General features: G+C 44.2%; 1 protein-coding gene across 1 annotated transcript; it reads right to left on the bottom strand.

The window, feature by feature from the left end:
* Positions 1–2755: 2755 nt before the first annotated feature.
* fam83d (family with sequence similarity 83 member D) lies at positions 2756–7137 on the bottom strand (the record flags this gene model as incomplete). Its single annotated transcript, XM_079219018.1, has 4 exons — positions 2756–4505; positions 4676–4800; positions 4968–5135; positions 6652–7137. 4 exons carry the CDS (start codon positions 7135–7137, stop codon positions 3668–3670), a joined length of 1617 nt encoding a protein of 538 aa, XP_079075144.1. The 3' UTR covers positions 2756–3667.
* Between the last annotated feature and the right edge of the window lie 10754 nt (positions 7138–17891).

Raw genomic sequence — 17891 nt, 5'->3', positions numbered from 1 at the left:
AGCTTTAAAAAGAGAAATAAAAAAAATTTAGGAGTCAAAAAAAGTCCCAACTCCCTTGTCAAGCTAAACAAAAGCACTATGACACAATGGGAAAATGAAGACTTGTAGTAGGTTCAATCGTTAAAAAGGAGCAGTTCATTTTGAGGTCCAAAACCTAAAATAAATGTGCAAGAAAACTATAGTCAAGTGAGTCGTATCAGATCGCTCAGGGCGACGGCAGACTGGTCTGACGATTGAAGATCGAGTGTCCTGGTTGGTTAGTTTCAGAGACTCCATCGTTCTCACTTGGTGCAGAACTCTGCACTCATCTGGGAGACAGGAGAAGGACGACAGAACGTTTTGCGTCACATTCAGACATGTTTGCCTTCTACCATCAGTATTACAACTACTGAGGCAACAACTAGTACACTGTCAAATACAACTACTACAACAGCTTTTACAACAACAAGCACGTTTGTAATTTACAGAAACATTGCATGCCATAGTCCACTTTCTCTCTCTCTCACACACACACGCACATCAAGCCAAATGGCACTGTTTTTCCACGTGATGATATCATAAAATATGATGAAAGGCATTCAAACTTCAAAAACCTAAATGTAATGGTACTACAAGGAACTTTTATTTTGTGTTGATTTTGGCGGTAGCAGTGGACAGAAGTGGTAGTGTTTCAGAGCACCAGACTCCCCTCACAACAACTTTGAATTTCACTGCAGCAGGCGCCTGACAATGACTGATTACTTATGTTGGTCATACAGAGGCAGCGGTATATTCATATTTGACATTTTATGGCAAAATATCCTATGGCATTGTATGGCAAACTATGAGATTTCTATCGCATATGATAGCCAATTTGATATGTCTATGCTATTCTATTACATACAATATTTCGTGGCTTACTGTATTAATATTTGTTTACATTTTAATGGCATAATATACCATATGATTATTTAATGGTATACTGTACTATTGTTCTGACAATCTTTTCAGACTTTTTCATGAATGTTTCTATGGCATGCTGTAGTGTTTTTCAGGTGTACCTCTCCTCACCTTCATGTCCTCATCTCCATCCAATCAGCTGCTCCTCCCCCAAGACCTCGTGTCTTTTCACTGAGAACCAACAAAGTAGACAAAACAGCTCCTTCAATGGGCTCTATTGTCCGTTTAAGGTCATCTGAAGCTCCGGGCAACGGAGACAATGATGTTCTCGGGAAGTGTAAATCACACTTTATGTGTAGTCTATTACAGACTACAGTATATCCTATAATTTTTGTTCATGAAGTTCATGACAAAGCTAGTGAATTTAAAATATATTGTACACTTTCAATATTCAAACACCAGTCCACCTGCAACTGTCTATACAATGAAACACAAAATAAATAAAGTCCTCAAAATGTTGAGTTGCATACATTTCAAGTTGAACCATGTTGCACCAATTTTGTTCTATGAAATTAAAAGTGGATATTGGATCAATTATCTTTGATTTCATCTTGTCTCCATTTATTTAGTCATTAATTCATATTTTATATATAATTAAGGTAATATGAAAGTATTTTTTTTGGAAACACTAGATTATCAATTTATTTTTAAATAATAGGTATGTGGCTGGGGTTGTAGTTTATGAACTGCCTCAGAAAAGAAGAAAAAACACACACCACTTGTTTCCAATGGTGTTCCTGCCAGATACAGTAGTGGAATCATTAAATCAATCAGCCATCAATCTATAAATAATCAGTCCCGAAATATGTTGACCCACCAGTGATTGAAAATCTAATTGGAGAGAAGTGGATGGGACTTTGTTTATATTTGTTTAGTTTAGTTTGTTTATTAGTCTTTGGCACTGGCACACACTCAGACCAATATGTCCAAAATGCTCATTAGATAACAGTTGGCACAGCGTGGGCACCATTGCTTATTATTCTAGTCTAAGAACATGGCATGTTATTGTTATACAGAACCATTCCAGTAATAGCAATGCTATAATGTAATGGGTTACGGACTAGATACGGATTAATTAGCCACTGAACCAAAAATAATAAAACTGCTGCTAAACATGTGACGCATGCAGAGATGAATTACCATAACAAGCCCTAACTAAGAAAGAGAAAACATGCCAACAGAATCATGTATGAAGCCCATACAGTACAAGGGGAAACAGGTGACACACATTAGAAACCGGCTTTGTTAATCATTGTCATCATCCACCAAAAAAAACGGATTGCCATTCGCAGCCCGTTACAGTATCACCCAGTTTATTCTGCTTTTATCTGGAGCAAACGTCATGAGTGCAATACACATAACTGTATGTCTGTGGTAAAAAAAAGTACATCTTTGTGAAATTTTAAACACTTTTATAACCAAATAATCCCAATTGTGGCCCACCAAGTGTTTGCAGTGTAGTAGTCGGGGGCCTTTTACAGCTTTAAAGATATTTAAACTGGGAAAACGGTACTGGGTTGGTTGTGAATGTCGGGAACATAGCAGGTCAAATAATGCAGACTAATGCAAACAAGATAATTTCTATAACCCATTCATAAATCAATATGATTACAGTTGAGTTTCAAAATATGAACAAGGATATTGGAAATAGATACGAAAAACATTTTATCGGAAACAATAGTATTTCCTATCATGTAAAAGTAAACTGGAAACTAGTTTGGCCACAATTGTGATTTTTCAGATACAAGAAACGTTAGTTTAAAAAAAAAACTTTTCTTTAATTTGCAGGTCATGACTGTTTGATCCAAGCAATAATGGTACGAGAGGCCTCAGTACACATGACTTATTAAACTTGCATATGTCAAATATGACATCAAAGTTATTTAATTTCTATTTTAAGAACATCTCTAGAACTCTGCAGTCTAGAAAATGACTTTGAATTGCCCCCCACTCCGTCATTATTGTCGCTTTTCAACGAGGCTTTATGAATCTAATCTTCTGTGATGAGTTATCCATTTATCTGTATTGAAAGGATGTATTGTTGTTAGCTGTTGGCGGAAGCCTATCGAGGGCAAGATTTATCACATGATGCTCTGGGTCCAGTCTGCAAGTCGACGGGACACATTTTGCCTCACTGTGCCACCTTGAATGTTTTTGTAAAAAGGTTTCTTCATCAATGTAATTGCCTGAACAGTGGCAACATACCATCGTATTTAATCTCAGTATCGCTCTCTTGTTTTTTATGTCTGTGAAATATATGCTCATGAGCTTAAAGTGAAGCTTTATGGTGAGCTTAAATGGAACACAAATTGTTTGAAGAGCCAAAATAAAATAAGCATCCATCAAGCGAAATACTACTGTTTATTCAGGAAGCGCAGAGAGAGCCAGCTGCTCTCTTATATGTTGTTCAGATGCCGTTACCAGCCAAATGTGATTAAATTATCAACAAAAAAAAAGAGCTTCAGTGCATTTGCTTTCCAGTTTTAACCGGCTCAGAAAATCATTTTCCTTAAACTGACATGGATAAACAATGAATATTGCACCGTGTCCTTGGACAAAAAAAAATTATAATTTGTGTTGATTACGATACTGCCTTACCATTACATGAAAAATAAAGGCAAATGGAATAAAGCTAGAATTCTACTGCACTAAACCGTTTACTTGAAACAGAGGATCCTCAAGACATCTTCTCCCGCTGCCCTCCGTCTCCGAAATCCCTGAAGACAGACTAGTGTACACATCTGGCTCTTGGCCATGTGCCCGTGCCCACACTTTCAACAAGTCTGGGGTTTGGTTCCTGCTCACAGTTTCTGTGTGCCCTCTGCCCGCCGTGAGTCATGTTGGTGACGTCCGCCAGCTCTCGCCTCTGGGACAGGGCGGTCACCATGTGCTCCAGCTTGCAGCGGATGGTGGAGTAGTGGTGATGGCGCTCTGTGCTCAGCCTGTGAAAGGAGTCCTTCAAGGTGCCGTCTGGAACGGCCTGGGCCGGCGAGCCCCGTCCAGGTGAGGTGAAGGACGGAGAGGGCTCCTGGTTTGGCACTGTGCTCGTTGGTGCGATGAGGTCGGGGCGCTGTGTGAGCTCGGGGTCAGTTTGAGTGTCGCCGTCCGCCACCGACGTGCTGGTCTGAGTGGCGGCATGGCAGAAGATGGGCGCCGGCTCTTTCTCCGCTGGCTGATCTGCAGGAAAACGCAGAGTGGTGCTGCAGGCCAGGATGTCCTCCTGCGTGTTCTGCTGCTCCGTCCAGACGTCACCTACGGTGGAGGAGTCGAACACCGGGCCGGACACCGGGTCAGTCTGAGTCGAGGGTTCACGTGGGGTCTGGACAGATACGTTTGGGGGCTTACGGCTGGGTGTGCTGGTCAAGCGAGGGGAAGGAGAGGCCCCCAAGTTTTTGAGGAGGAGATGCTCGTAGATGCCGCTGTTTCGCACACTCGCAGGTCCTCGAGTGCTTACGGGTAAAGATTGGGCGTAGAGGATTCGGAACTCCTCGTCAAATTTCTCTGTTATCTGACCAGAAAGCTCGATGAGGTTGCTGCTGTTCAGTTTGCCATCAGTCCAGTTGTACCTGCACAGGAAGGACATTTAGCATGCACGACTGAGAGTAAGCAGCTACAATTATCCAAACCCGACAAGAAAAATGTATTAATTTAAAGTCTGGTAAATCTGTGGGTTCCATGCTACACAATAAGCAGCTGAAGCATTTCATTTGAGGTAAAATGGTTAGCAGTCTGTTACCTGTAGGAACCTGTCGCCACTCTGTTTCCATCAATCAGCATGAACCGCTCATGAACGTCCCCGGTGATCCTCGCTCCAGATCTCATGTAATAAGTTGTACCAGTTATGGTTCGCACTCTCATTTGCTAAAAGAATTTAAAAAAAGAGAGAAAGAACAGGTTTGAGAGATGAAGTGCAGACCCACCCAGTCATATCAAATATTAAAAAGGGAAATTATTTTGTATTTGATGACATCTGATGTTCGTGCTGTGCACACAGAGCCACACCCAGCTTTGCTAAACCAACCACACACCCGGAGGTCATCCAGTCGAACGCCGACATCTTTGCACATCTTGAGGAAAGCAGGGGCGCACGATTGGTCCAGCAGGATGTAGACGGGGACTTTGCGGTCGCAGCATGCCTCCTGAAGATCCTTAAAGATATCCAGGTCCGTCAGGGAGTCTGTAACTATGGCAATCACCTGCAGTGGAAAATTACGGAGGTAATATAATAGAATTCCTTTTAGGGCTGCAGGCGCGCGCTCACAGATGTGGCACATGACTGTTTTTATTATTGTCAAATTGCAAGGCCTTATTCAAACAGAGCAGCGAATCTCTCAGACACACATGTGTGTGCTGATGAGCTTTCTATTGACTGTGGTCTGTTACCATGGCAATCGACACAGTGACACTTCTCGCTTCGCGAACAAGTTTCTTGTATACAGGAGACAACAAGGTGCACCGTGGGGCTCGCCTCCATTCTTCCCCGAGCGGAGATTTGCTGAGAGATTTCTCTTTTTTCGCGAGGAAGAATGGAATTTCCCGTGCTGCGGTAAAGGTCGTGTGCCGAGGATTAGACACGGGTGTTTACACAGTTTATATTTAGGGCTTCAAAACTGGTGTTATCCACATGCTTATTTGGATGATAGCTTGTGGGTGCTTTTTTATTTAGAGAAATGTGTAAAAACAGATTTCAATTTCACAGAAATACAGGATCAGGCTGTTCCTGTGAGCTGACTCGTGACAATATTCTGTAGCTGCACTAGTGGTGTTACAGTCGGCGGCCTCGTCGCACAATAAAGACTGTGTGCAGCGAGTGGTTTACCATTGCAAAAAGACAGGCGACCAAAAGGTAAACGTGCATGAGAATATTTGTCTCAGATTACTGGCTGCCACCACCTTTTAGTTGAAAACCGGAAAGGAAATCCAGTATTTCAAGGCTCTGAAACGAAGAGGGAATGGACACTTTGAAAGAGGAGAGCAAAACAAGTCGAGGCACATCTGGCAGGCAGGCCCTCCTCAGGCCGGCGGTGCTGCTGAAGCCACACACTCCTTGATGCCGAAATGTTTCTTTTCAAAAAGAGAGGCGAGACTGACAGGTCCCGTCACGGAGCGCCCCATGAATATTCATGCTGTTTTCTGTTTGTTTAACCGTTTGATCCTTTTGGTCACTGCTTTCTGTCTGATCAAGACTTCAAACCATTACAAATGTTCAAACTGAAAGTCCACAGGGACAATCTGGCATGTATTTTAATAATACAAAGAAGATTTAGAATTTTAGTTTTTCCTCTGGCAACTTTTAATAAAGGGACCACACACACACACACACACACACACACACACACACACACACGTTTATTTTGTGGCAGGGGGCTATTTGATAAAAATATGAATTTTAGAATATATTTATAAAATAATATACTAATTTGACACACAGCCAAGAATAATAATCCTGCTTTTGGATGATACCACACAAAACTATGATGTCTCTATGGAATATATAAATATTAGGCTAAAAAAAAAAAAAAAGTAAAAAAAGAAGACTACACTTGGATAGTATCCAGTATGTCCCTTCAGGACCATCAGTGTGGTGCCAGGACCCACAGAACATTTCTAAAGGAAATAACATAATCAGTTGCCAAATAACGAATTATTAAAAGCAATGTTATCAGATAAACAAGTACATGCAGCTGCCCTTGTGCTACTCTCTGTGCATACCTCTCTGGCGCTCTTGATCATGCGCCTCGCAGCCTCCTTGCAGCTGTAGATGCAGTCCCCGTAGCTGGGCTGGAAGTGGGCCACGGCCCGCGTGACACCCCGGTACGAGCCGGCGGTGAAGCCGGGCCAGCCGATCTCCAGCAGGGGCGGCTCCACGTCCGACACCTCGGGGAAGTAGGTGACGGAGGAGCAGTCCATGGAGCTGCCGACCGACTGCTCCAGCGCCTGGTCCTCCCCGTGGAGGGACACGCAGCGCGGCGGCACGGCGGCGCTCCGGATCCGCTGCATCTCGTCGTCCGACAGGAAGTTGGGGATCCTCTCCTTCCTGAGGAAGTCCAGAAAGTTGTCGGACCCCCCCGACAGCAGCTCCTCCAGAGCCAGTCGGTGCCTCTCGTTGTACACCTCCTGCAGGTTCAGGTCCTCGACCCCGGTGGGTTTCGAACCCGACCTCAGGGGTGAGTCGTCCAGGTACTGCGACAGAGCCATTGCGTGTGGCGGTTGCTCCCCTTTCTCCTCGGAAGAGACTCTTCCGTTGCAGGTGACAGGTAACGACCCACACAGGATGCCAAATTCGTATTTTCTTTTTTTCCCTCAGTTCGTATCCGTCGGGGATCCGCATTGGCTGTCGAGCGGCCGTCGGACCGGAGCGGCGGCCTCGGGCTCGCTCCAACGGACTGTCGATCAAATGTAAAGCCGACGTCATTGGCTCGTTTGGAGGCAAACAAGCCTCCGGTCCGGCCCTCTGCGCTCCCCTGATCCGGTTACACCGCGCAGAGCAGGCACGAGCAGGGAGCGCTCACTCTGACGGCTTTTCTCAGGACCATGGACGTTGTGATTCCTGGAGACCATTATCCTCAATCTCAGTTAAAAAATACAAATAAAACCTCACCATTAGTTGCTTTCTTTCCATATAGAGTAACATAAATAGGTAGAAAGTGATATTCCAAATCTTCCCATTTGGTTTTCATCCGCTACATAAGAACTCAAAGGTGTTGAAGTTGTTTGCAGTCAGGAGGCGACATGTTTAGAGACGTGTTATCATTTGTATTACTTAAAAAAAAAAATCTGAATGTCACAAGAATATTCAGCCATGGAAAGTTCACAGAAAAATAAATGTGCGTTAAAAAAACCATGTACCTCTTTTGTAAACCAGTGCACAAACTGTGGGTAACCATAGCAACAGTATCTACTTATGATGGATGCCGTGCATGAACTTAATCTGACCGCAAACTACAACAACAAAAAGGCTCTATAATTTTAACGCAGCCTCTCCTCCATCTAAACGTGATTAATGCTGGAGTTGGTTCAAGTGGGGACACCTGTGCTGACCTTATCCTGCAGCACGCGATAACCTCCAGCTGCTGTCTTGTAACAGAAAATGTAACCGTGGAGATAAACTGTAAACCTACAACCTTTAAACAAACCAGCATGTTTTTATAGGATTTAGATGATAAATCAAGAGAAACATGTTCAGCAGTATTCAACAGCCCTGCTGTTCACAGGCCGACTGGGACTTAAAGCAAACCTGCGATTGAGGAGATAGTGCCAACAGAACCAGACGGATACCCACTGCACCCCAATGCAAAGACTGTATTGTTGCATTTTTGTATAAAATAAAATATTGTATTGAGCCGTGACTGCTGGCATCCTTTCCATCGCTTGATCAGCTTGGTACCATCATCTATGTGCTCTAAATAGTACATGTTGTCCTAGTGGAGGCACATGTCTTTCATATTATTGTGAACTACAACACGACTCACTCCGGCTGGGTTCTTGTTTTACCACTGAGTTATTCATCTTCCTTATAGATAATCTTTGTTTATCCTGACTGTACACAGCCACAGGCACCATCTGAACCCAGTCAGGACAAACTGGGAGGGAAGAGCAAATCCATGTTTCCTAAACAATGGAGGCCGGTAGTAGCCCTATATGTCCATACTTCACAACAGACATTGAGAATGTGGTATTCATGTTGCATAAGCTCTCGGCCTCTGGCTGTAGTCACCGACCTGTTACACATACATACAGTTTATACATGTCTAAATCCGTCATATTAGTCATATTATTATAATATTTCTAAGTAGGCACATAAAGTACTCCTAATGCTCAGTGGTTTTAAAGTAATAGTATTATACATAATACTATCTCTGTGTCATTACTACAATATCCTACTTATTTTGTTGATATGACCTGCTGATGTGTTTTCTTAATTTCCTTCTAAATATCAGCATAGTTGTTCTCCATCTAAACTCGTCCCTGTTTGGAGCCTCTGCACCACTCAGTGCGCTTTTAAGCACAGGGCCAACAAGGTCACGAGGGTCACAGTCATATAGCCAAAAGTAACATTGGCAATGTTATCAAATGAAAAATGTCATCGTATGTTTAACTATGAAAGTGGACATGTAAAACGCGGCTACATTTACTGTTCGTCTGCGTCAATGGTCTCCCACTTCTACGCGTGTGCGTAAAAGTCTATTTTAAGCCGGTGGGCAAATAGGACTGCGCTTTAAATGGCAATTCCCACAACGATTAATAGTAGCCCATCATGGGATGTTTTCCCCTAATAAAAGCAGGCATCTATTGCAAACAAATAAAAAACATGTGACCTAATTCATATTAAGAAGACCTTTTGGTTGATCAAGCTCACTGAAACGGCAGATCCCTAAACTCTTGTCATATCCCAATTGTGCACTATACAATCCATCTGTTCAGGCTGCTCCGCGGCGCCATTGTAGCTATGTATAACCCAATCTGTTCGCGCTGCCTTACCCCTATAACGACTTACCCAAATGTGCACTGGGCTCAGTATACGTATATCCCCCCACCCCTCCTCTTTCTACACACACTCACACACACATCCCCATCTCATCCCCGCCCCTCTCCAAAATTTTAGATGAAAGGGCTTTTGGATTTTGGATGACGCTCCGAATCACGTGTTCATAGGAAATAGGCTACACTCGCTATAATTTTTTTTTGGAGCTGCCTCGTCCTGCACCGCCGACCATAGTTGTTTTGCCGTCTCCATACAGTGTGGCTGAGGGGTGGAAAGGTAATGTAAGGTAATGTACCTTGCCGTGGTCACTGACGGGTTCACGCCAGTTCACCGGGTTCACTTGAGGAGAGCTCCCACCCCCTGCTCGCCTCCTCTTCCTCTCCAAACGCAACGATCGGAGCTAATCCAATATTATTCATTGATATATTAATGTCGGATTCCATTTTTCCCACCGACTGTTGAGGTAAGGACACATCTACTCTTCCAGAACGCGAATCCCTCTCTTTATTGGCGAGGCGCGATCTCTCAAAGTTGTTTACCGAAATTAAGGCTCGCCACTGAATATTGAATTTTCATCTGGTGCTGTAGTCAAGGCAGTTTATATGAAGTCGCCAATGTATAAAATGGCGACAGGAGGTGGAGGAGGGGGGGTGGACGATTTTTGGGAATATTCATTAAGGTTATAGAGTGCCAGATCGGCTTTGGCAAGTCGGCTCCGAGGCAGTGTGTTGCCCCACAGCCTCGTGAATGGAGAGAAACGGGTTAACTCGTCAGTTTGTTACAGTTACAACGGATCCTCCGTCTGGCTGCGTTTGCGCTCCTCGCGCTATACAATGTGGCGTATCTGCTTCTTTGATTGCACAACGCGCTGTTTCCCCACTGAGCCGTGCGTGTGAGTGTTTTACAGTTGTGAAAGACTTCTGAACACAGTGCTATAGCAGACTCCTCGACTCATTTAAAGAAGCCTTCCGAGTCCATAGATGTTCAAACTGCACGCCAAGTATCAATTCTCATCTATTGATCGCTCTCTGGCTACACATTTCTTCCACTTGCCTGAGCTGAAAGGTAGGCCTGTGTTTCTATGCTTAGGACTCTTTTTCTTTCATTTCCTCCTCTTCCTCCTGTCAACATGTGCTGCTGCCCTACACGCGCTCGCGCAAACACACACACACACATATACAGTACAGTAAGAAAAACTGTAAAACTCATTTCAGGAGCACGCAAATATTTTTGCAAACTGTGGATTATCAGTTTTGGCAGTTTTGCACAGTATAACATAAAAAAAAAGATCTGTTCTTGTTGGTCACGTTTTCAATCTGTACATAAATATTAAGCCAGCTTTGAATGCCATGTGTCTCCCCCTGCCTCCAGGGGAGGGACCTCTGTGCTGACTAATGTTGCCTCTGACGATCATGTGTGAGTCCAGTGTCCATAACACAAGAGTCAACCCCATAATATTCACGCAACCAGCTAGAATGGGCACGCAGCGTCATTCATTTTTGGAATGCATTTGAATCATTTAACCGTGTAAGCTTGTCACATATAATGTAGGTCACGGAACATGACTGTGCAACTCTGCTGCTACTGAGGTTTTCCTGAGAGAGTAGGTCCTTTTGGACTATGGAGAGACTCTCAAGTGTGGAGTAGAGTCCAGTGGATGATAGTTCATTTTCAGGCGTGTGTGATGACCGGCTAAACAAAAGCAAATGAGCTCTCGCTGTGCGGATCGGGCAGATCGGGTTCAGCTCGGCCCGGTGAGTTCAGTGTGTGGAGGATTTCACTCCTGCAGGACGCTTACACTGGGGGAATGTCAATTCCCTTTGTGGATCCCTGGGAACGGTCTTCCATCTCCCTTCTCGGAACTGCTCTAATGAGGCCAGGCATATTGCCTTTCATCCCTCACTCCCTGCAATTAGGCACAGCTCACAGTTTTCATTATGGCCACAGCAGAGTGTTTGTATACACAGACACAATGTAGTGGGCCAAGACTGCCTACTCCCCTCATCGAAAACAGAGCCTCTGCTCATGCTGCTCCTCGTATACCTGGAATACTGTACTTTTTAGGATTTGGTGTTCTGATTTCAAACAAGCCTGTGGATGTTTTTGTGTGCCTCCCACAGCTCAGAATGAATCTCCTGCCAGAGAATGCAGAGGAAGGTCATATGGTCGTGATTTGCAGATTTAGTTTACACGGAATGTATAACATCGCTTGAGTTCAGAGAAGAAAACCCGTTTAATCTAAGGCCAGCCGATATATTTTCCAGCCGTTTTTTATGCAAACAAGCGTTCATGATAGCGGCGTACCTCATGATCCTCATAGAAAATTCTCCGAAATCACAATGCCTATTCACCTATTTATCCCACCAGAAAGGATGGTGTTTTATACAGGTTCACTTCTATTTGGATCTTTCATCCTTTTTGGTATTGCTTTTGTCATCGGACCAACGCCGTATCGAAGCTCAGGCCACTCAAAAGCCTCACTAAAACAGCATGTTTGCACAGTTCCAACCAAAAGAAACGCCCGAGCACTGAGAGGGTGGGGGGGCTGGTGGGGAAAAAACCTGCCACTCTCTCTGTCCCATGCAAGAAAGGTTTTGGTCAGCGGGAGCTGGCATTTGCCAGGCTTTGGCAGTTATAGGAGGCTGTGATGTCAGCCATTTTAGGATGGACAGTACAATGTGCGGTACGCCGCCATCTTTCTTCCTTTTCTTCATAAGTTGCCAAATGAATGCCTGTAGTCTTGGCTACAGAACTGAAGAAGTTATTCATCAAAAGTGATTTAAAAAGGGTGCGTGACTCAGATTTTATTTTTTTTCCTCTGCGCACCATGGTTTATTTGTCTGTCATTCATCTGGGCCACATATAGAAGGGTTGGGAGAACAATGTAAGATTACAACATTGAGTGTTCTCCCTAATACAAAACAGGACCGTCCAACAGCGATGCTCAGACAAGCAGAGGGCAGGAGGTGTGTCCTGGAGCGCCTCAGTCTCCTCATTTAGCCAGACAACAACACTGACTGGTACTGCTGCATGATTTCTTTCATCAGGCGCGGCCTTACGCATAAGAACCGTGTTGATTTTGTGTCTGATTAAGGGGGGAAAAAGACAAGTTATTGTTTCGGACCTCACCCAAAGTTATCTGAAAGAGACCTGACCCATGAATGGACTTTTCAAAGATGGCTGGCAGAGCATGTGGATTAAGTTTGTCTTGCACCGGATGCAGTCCGGGGAATTCAGTGTGTGAGCCTGTGTGTGTGTGTCTTGAGGTTGGTGGGTGTGGACAAGTGACTCCGCCGTGTGTGTGTGTGTGTGTGTGGGGTTTGGTGGGCAATGGGAAGAGAGGGGTTGCCATGGCGATGTTAACACATGAGTGGCACCACCGACCGGTCTCCCAGTGGACGAGGCTGCAGTCATGGAGGTAAGGGGTGAGGGTGTGTGTGTGTGTGTGTGTTGAGGAAGAGGAGGAGGATGCGGTGGCTGACCACACCTGCATCTCAGACATTCAGACACTAATAAGCACACAAACACAGCCATATAGAATTAAGAAGAGCCCGCAGTGGAGACGGGAGACCACAGACTGAGGGCACGGTGGACAAGCGGTGAAGATGGCGCGGACCTGCGTGCCGGATTAGCACTGTGCTTAGGACCCTGATGAGTCTGAATTGTTTTTCAGCACACGTAACACTGGAGCCTGACACTTATTCATGTCGGGCGTACAGTGCCATTCACGCACAAAAATGTCCCCAAACTGAAGCCTGTCCACCCTTACTGTCAATAAAAAGCCCACATTAGTCCACCGTGGCGGCATGCTGGACACAGGAGACACAGACAGGCGAGAAACGGAACAATCACGGTTCGACAGTCAGCCGTCTAAAAGCTCCCAGCGCTGGATCACGTTTCCCTTATAAATGAGGCGCCATTGTTCCCAATCTCTTCTCTGTGCAAGACAGTAATTGCTCTCGGTCTCTGGCTTATATTTGGGTGTCCAGCTGATCCACTCGCATGACATTAATCTATTTAATGGACATTTGGTAGAAAATGTTCCTGCTAAACTGATTTTTTTTTTTATTATTCAAATGTGTCTGTCAGGAGTTCCCCCTCTCTGCCCCAATTCCCCAGTGAACGTCAGGTCTTTTTATTTTATTTTTGCAGATTTTTGAAGCACACTCAAGACAGCCGTGGATCACTGTCAAAGCAAATTACACGCAAAACAAATATTGTCACAAAGTGAGAGAATTTATGCCTGTATTTTTTTTTCTTCTTTTTTTTCTCCCCCTTCTCGATTGTCGCATCAAGAGACTCCTCGCCAGTTATTCCTTTTCAAAGAGAAAAGATTTTCAGAACGGTGCTGCTGCTAAATGTTGCGGAGGTGAGGAGGGAGTGTGTGTGTGAGGAGTGTGTGTGCCTATGAGGTGTCAGCGGGGAGGAATATTGAAACAGTTGAGCCTGTCATCATCATCAGTCATCCTCTCCCTTCACTCCCAAATGTCTGAGTTTTGTCTTCCTTTGTCCTTCTTCCTCCTCCAGCCTCCACATTCTCATTCATGTGACAGGTGGCACAACAAAAACACCAATCTCTGTTTAATGCCAACTGTAGGTGACCCAACAATCTGGGAGTGTCTGAATCAGTGGACTGTTTTGAATTAAATTTAAATGTTTAGCAACCACTTTGCAGCCTCGCCTCCCTTTCCGCTGGTAGCAGCTCATTGTAGATTGGGCATGTTTTTCAGGTTGTAATATTGTAATTACTGCAGCAGTTTATGGGGTGATGAAAGGGAATACATGCTGCTTTCTTTCAATTGGTTTGCTGAAATGGGAGCAGCACACTCAGCTGTTTGCCATGTAAAAGCATAAAGACTATAATTAAATATTAATGAGATGTAAATATAATATTGTTATGGAAATGACAGTGTAGGAGCGCATAAGGGAGGCCCTCCTGTAAATCTTAAAGCTGCTATTAAATGAGGCGGAGCGTATAAATCCCATCAGAATTTAAACTAGCCTAATCCCATTTGTTCTGAAACGCTTGTTTTTGAAAAGTTCAATGGTTCAGACGTGGTTTCAGCGAGGCCCCCTCTGCTCGCGCCGAGCGTGGGTGTCCAGAAAGCACATCCGAGAGCTCTGCCGCTCTCCCTCACATCAGATACGACTCCCCCGGTCCGGCAAGAGATGAAAAGAGTTTCCTCCCCCCGTGCCACAGATCCAGTGCCAGTGCGAGGACATACGACACACTTGGGACAGTGAGCGTCTGAGCGTTGTCTGCCTCGTCGCTGAAACACAAGGCCTGGCTTTTCAAAGGCCACCATTCAATGGCTCCCTGTCTGGGAAGCCCTCGTCTTGTGTCTGATTGCGCGCCTCGCTCGCCAGATAAAGCAGCCCCATTCTTTTGATAGGTGACCTGATTCTTTATGTAACCGGTCTCAACTTTTGGCTTGTCTTGGGTTTTCTCATGCAGGAGGTGGGGTGTTTTGTCTGGGGAGGGGCGCTTCTGTTCACCATCAGTCTCACTTCAGATTGGGCTGCCGCTGTGACCAAGGCACCCATTCCAACACTTTATTTTCTGAAACGTCCCCACAAACAAAATGAATCTCGTCAGCGCAGCTCAAACTGAGCCAGCACTGATTTGTTCTATAGCGCGGTGACATCTCTCAGACAGATGTGTCAGATGTGCATGGCTACGTCTCTCTGCTGCGTGAAAGCCGACTTCTAAATCCCTCCGTTCGGTGGTACAAACTCAATGAGCGCCGTGTCCTCAACAGGGGTTAATCGAGTGCGCCGTCAGAGGATATCATGACCTCTCTGGCGGCAAAACATACAGCACATGCTCGCGTCTGGATGCAGCGAACTGGGATTACTGCATAAGATGCTGGTGACCTAGTTTTTGTTGTCGTTTGTTTTGTTTTAGTTTTTTTCTGTTGGAAAGCAACAGCCGTCAGTAGAAATAAAAAAAAAAGAGGTAAATACAAGGATACTGTCTGGGATCAGCGTGTACTGTTGGCCAGTCATTTGAGGGCTTTAATTCTGGAACAGGTTCATCTTTTATTTACCGTTCAGCCGGCCATGGTGAGCATCACGTGGATGCAGTAAAACTGTCTGTGAAAGTGTCCGTCACTATGTACAAATGCAGCGTGACAAAAGGAAGCATGTCAGAATTATGAGAAATTGGTTTTTTTTGGAGCAACTCTGCAACTAAACGCAGTACAAGATGTTGAGGTATGCATGGATTTCAACAGAAACCAGGTTTTGGTTGGTATATTCCCAGAATGATAAGCTCACTGGAGAAGGTAAAGCTTGAGCGATATGATGATGGTGATCAAATGGGTTTGCATGTCACACATTAATGCTTCTCCGGTCTCAGAAAGAGTGATATACAGAGGCTGTGTGTGTCAAAGGTTCATGCAGAGGGCAACAAGTGCAGCGCTCCGTCTCCACTTTTATATTCTTTTCTCATCATTTGTTTGACGTGTTTTGTATTTTCCCATGTTAGAATGAATATAAAAAACAGCTGTATCGCTAATTTAACTCTGGCTGTAGCATTACCATTGTCTCGTCCTACAAGCTTTGTTAAATATTTGTGGCTTTGGCGGATTTTTTATTTTTTTTTCACAACATAATGCGGAGAAGAAAGAGGTGAAATGTTGCAAGATTGCAGAGGCCGTATCCATCCTCATGACTGGAATTTTATAAGAAGGGAAAGCTTGTGGATGTGGTTTGCTAATGGATTTGTGCACCCAGGGATCTGGGGATTGTGTTCGTATGCATGCATGGGACGCCATGCTGCTTGTTGAACATGTGAAGGATAAAATCGTTTGAGCCTGCAGCTTGTAAAAGGCTTCAATAGGTTTGCAATAACCTTCTCAGCCCTTATGAGAATGTTCCAGGCCCTTAATTGTAGTGTTGTTGGCCGACTGCTATGACACACACACACACACACACACGTCACCTGATTTCTCTTCTTGACACAACATTATGCCGGGAAGGTGCGCTGTAACGTCCAATGTAAAACATATGGCTCCCATCCAAGTGTGGCAGTAAAATGCTCAATCTCTCCAGCAAAGTCATTTGACCTTCATATGTCTGCTTTACAATATCAAACCAAAGACAGACAAGACATCACCACCCCATGGAACATTTGTTAATCATATAAGATCAATAAATGTCCCCCTTTTAAGAAAAAAGACAATATTTAAAACAATTATACCTGTACCGGTGAGACTAGTTTAGAAAATATTTTTGGAGACAAACCCATACCTGTTTGCATATTTCTGCATATTTGTGGTTGCTGCAGACAATGCGGAACAGCTGGTAAGGTTAGCGACACCCGACACTATCAATTGTGAGTGGTGAAGTGCGTCCCACTCAATAGGTGCAAAGTCTCCAAAGTAGTCTGCGGATTATATTTGTTTACTGATATTTCTTTCCTGGAGGTAGGCAAAAGACATCTGGCAACAAGTACACAGATTCAAACACAACGCATCACATTTATGTGATGTTAACTTCAGTCTTAGTCTCGGTGCCAGACTGCTTTATTATTACATGTTTTAGCTTTACTCAAAATGATTGTGGGCCCGTGCCATCACTAATAAGAGGAGCCCAAACATATGGCAACAGTGAATTAGACTGTCATTTCTGATTTCCATGCTCTTTTTGTACTAGACAGAAGTCTGTAAATCCGAGTAAATAACCAGAACGATGACAGGCTGCATTGATAGAAGAAGTGTGTGTAGGTGTGGTGACCTAAAAGGTTTCTATTATGTTTCTTTGCAAATTTCCTTCATATATTTAGCATGAAATATTTTTCAACATTTAGGGAATCAGCCATAATGTTGTTCATGAACTCCAAAGCCATATTAAAAACAATAATGTGTCTAACGGGCTCGATCTACTTTACTTCTTCTGGATATTGTAATTTAATGTAACCTTCATATTTGATTATTAGCATAATGCAAAAGGCTTCTTTTTTTAAAGCAAAGCCCTCGGCTCTTTTAGTTTAGCGCTGTAATTGCTGATAAATACCACCTACACTTATCACACTGTACCTCCGCCTACACTTACAACCCTGTGTGGGCCTTTTAGCTTCCTCTACATCCTGCTTACTATAGTATGACTATTTCATGTTTTTATTTTTCTGAAAGCAGTGACTATAAAACTTCTATCCATTTAGAACATGTTTTGAATTTGAGTCTTTTTCTTGTGCCTTGTTTCTGTAATGATTAAGGATGGGCTGAGAGAGTCACATGTGTCTCTTTTTTTGTACTCTTTCCTCAGAGGTTCCCTGGGAGCTGTTCAACTTGTCCATGTGACAGGAGTCCTGACCTGGCGGAGGGCATGAAGCAACACTGTGATATCATAGTGGCTGGTCCATGACACTAAACTCCATTCAACCCTCTCCACTCTCCACCCGCCCTCTGTTCTCATCATACCGAACAAGCAATCACTCACTCTCCCATCTACACAGGGCTGCACA

The sequence above is a fragment of the Taurulus bubalis genome (genome assembly GCF_910589615.1).
Source record: "Taurulus bubalis genome assembly, chromosome: 5".
NCBI classification, from domain to species: domain Eukaryota; kingdom Metazoa; phylum Chordata; class Actinopteri; order Perciformes; family Cottidae; genus Taurulus; species Taurulus bubalis.
The sequence above is the reverse complement of the archived record's forward strand: the minus strand, read 5'-3'. Positions and strand labels throughout refer to the sequence as shown.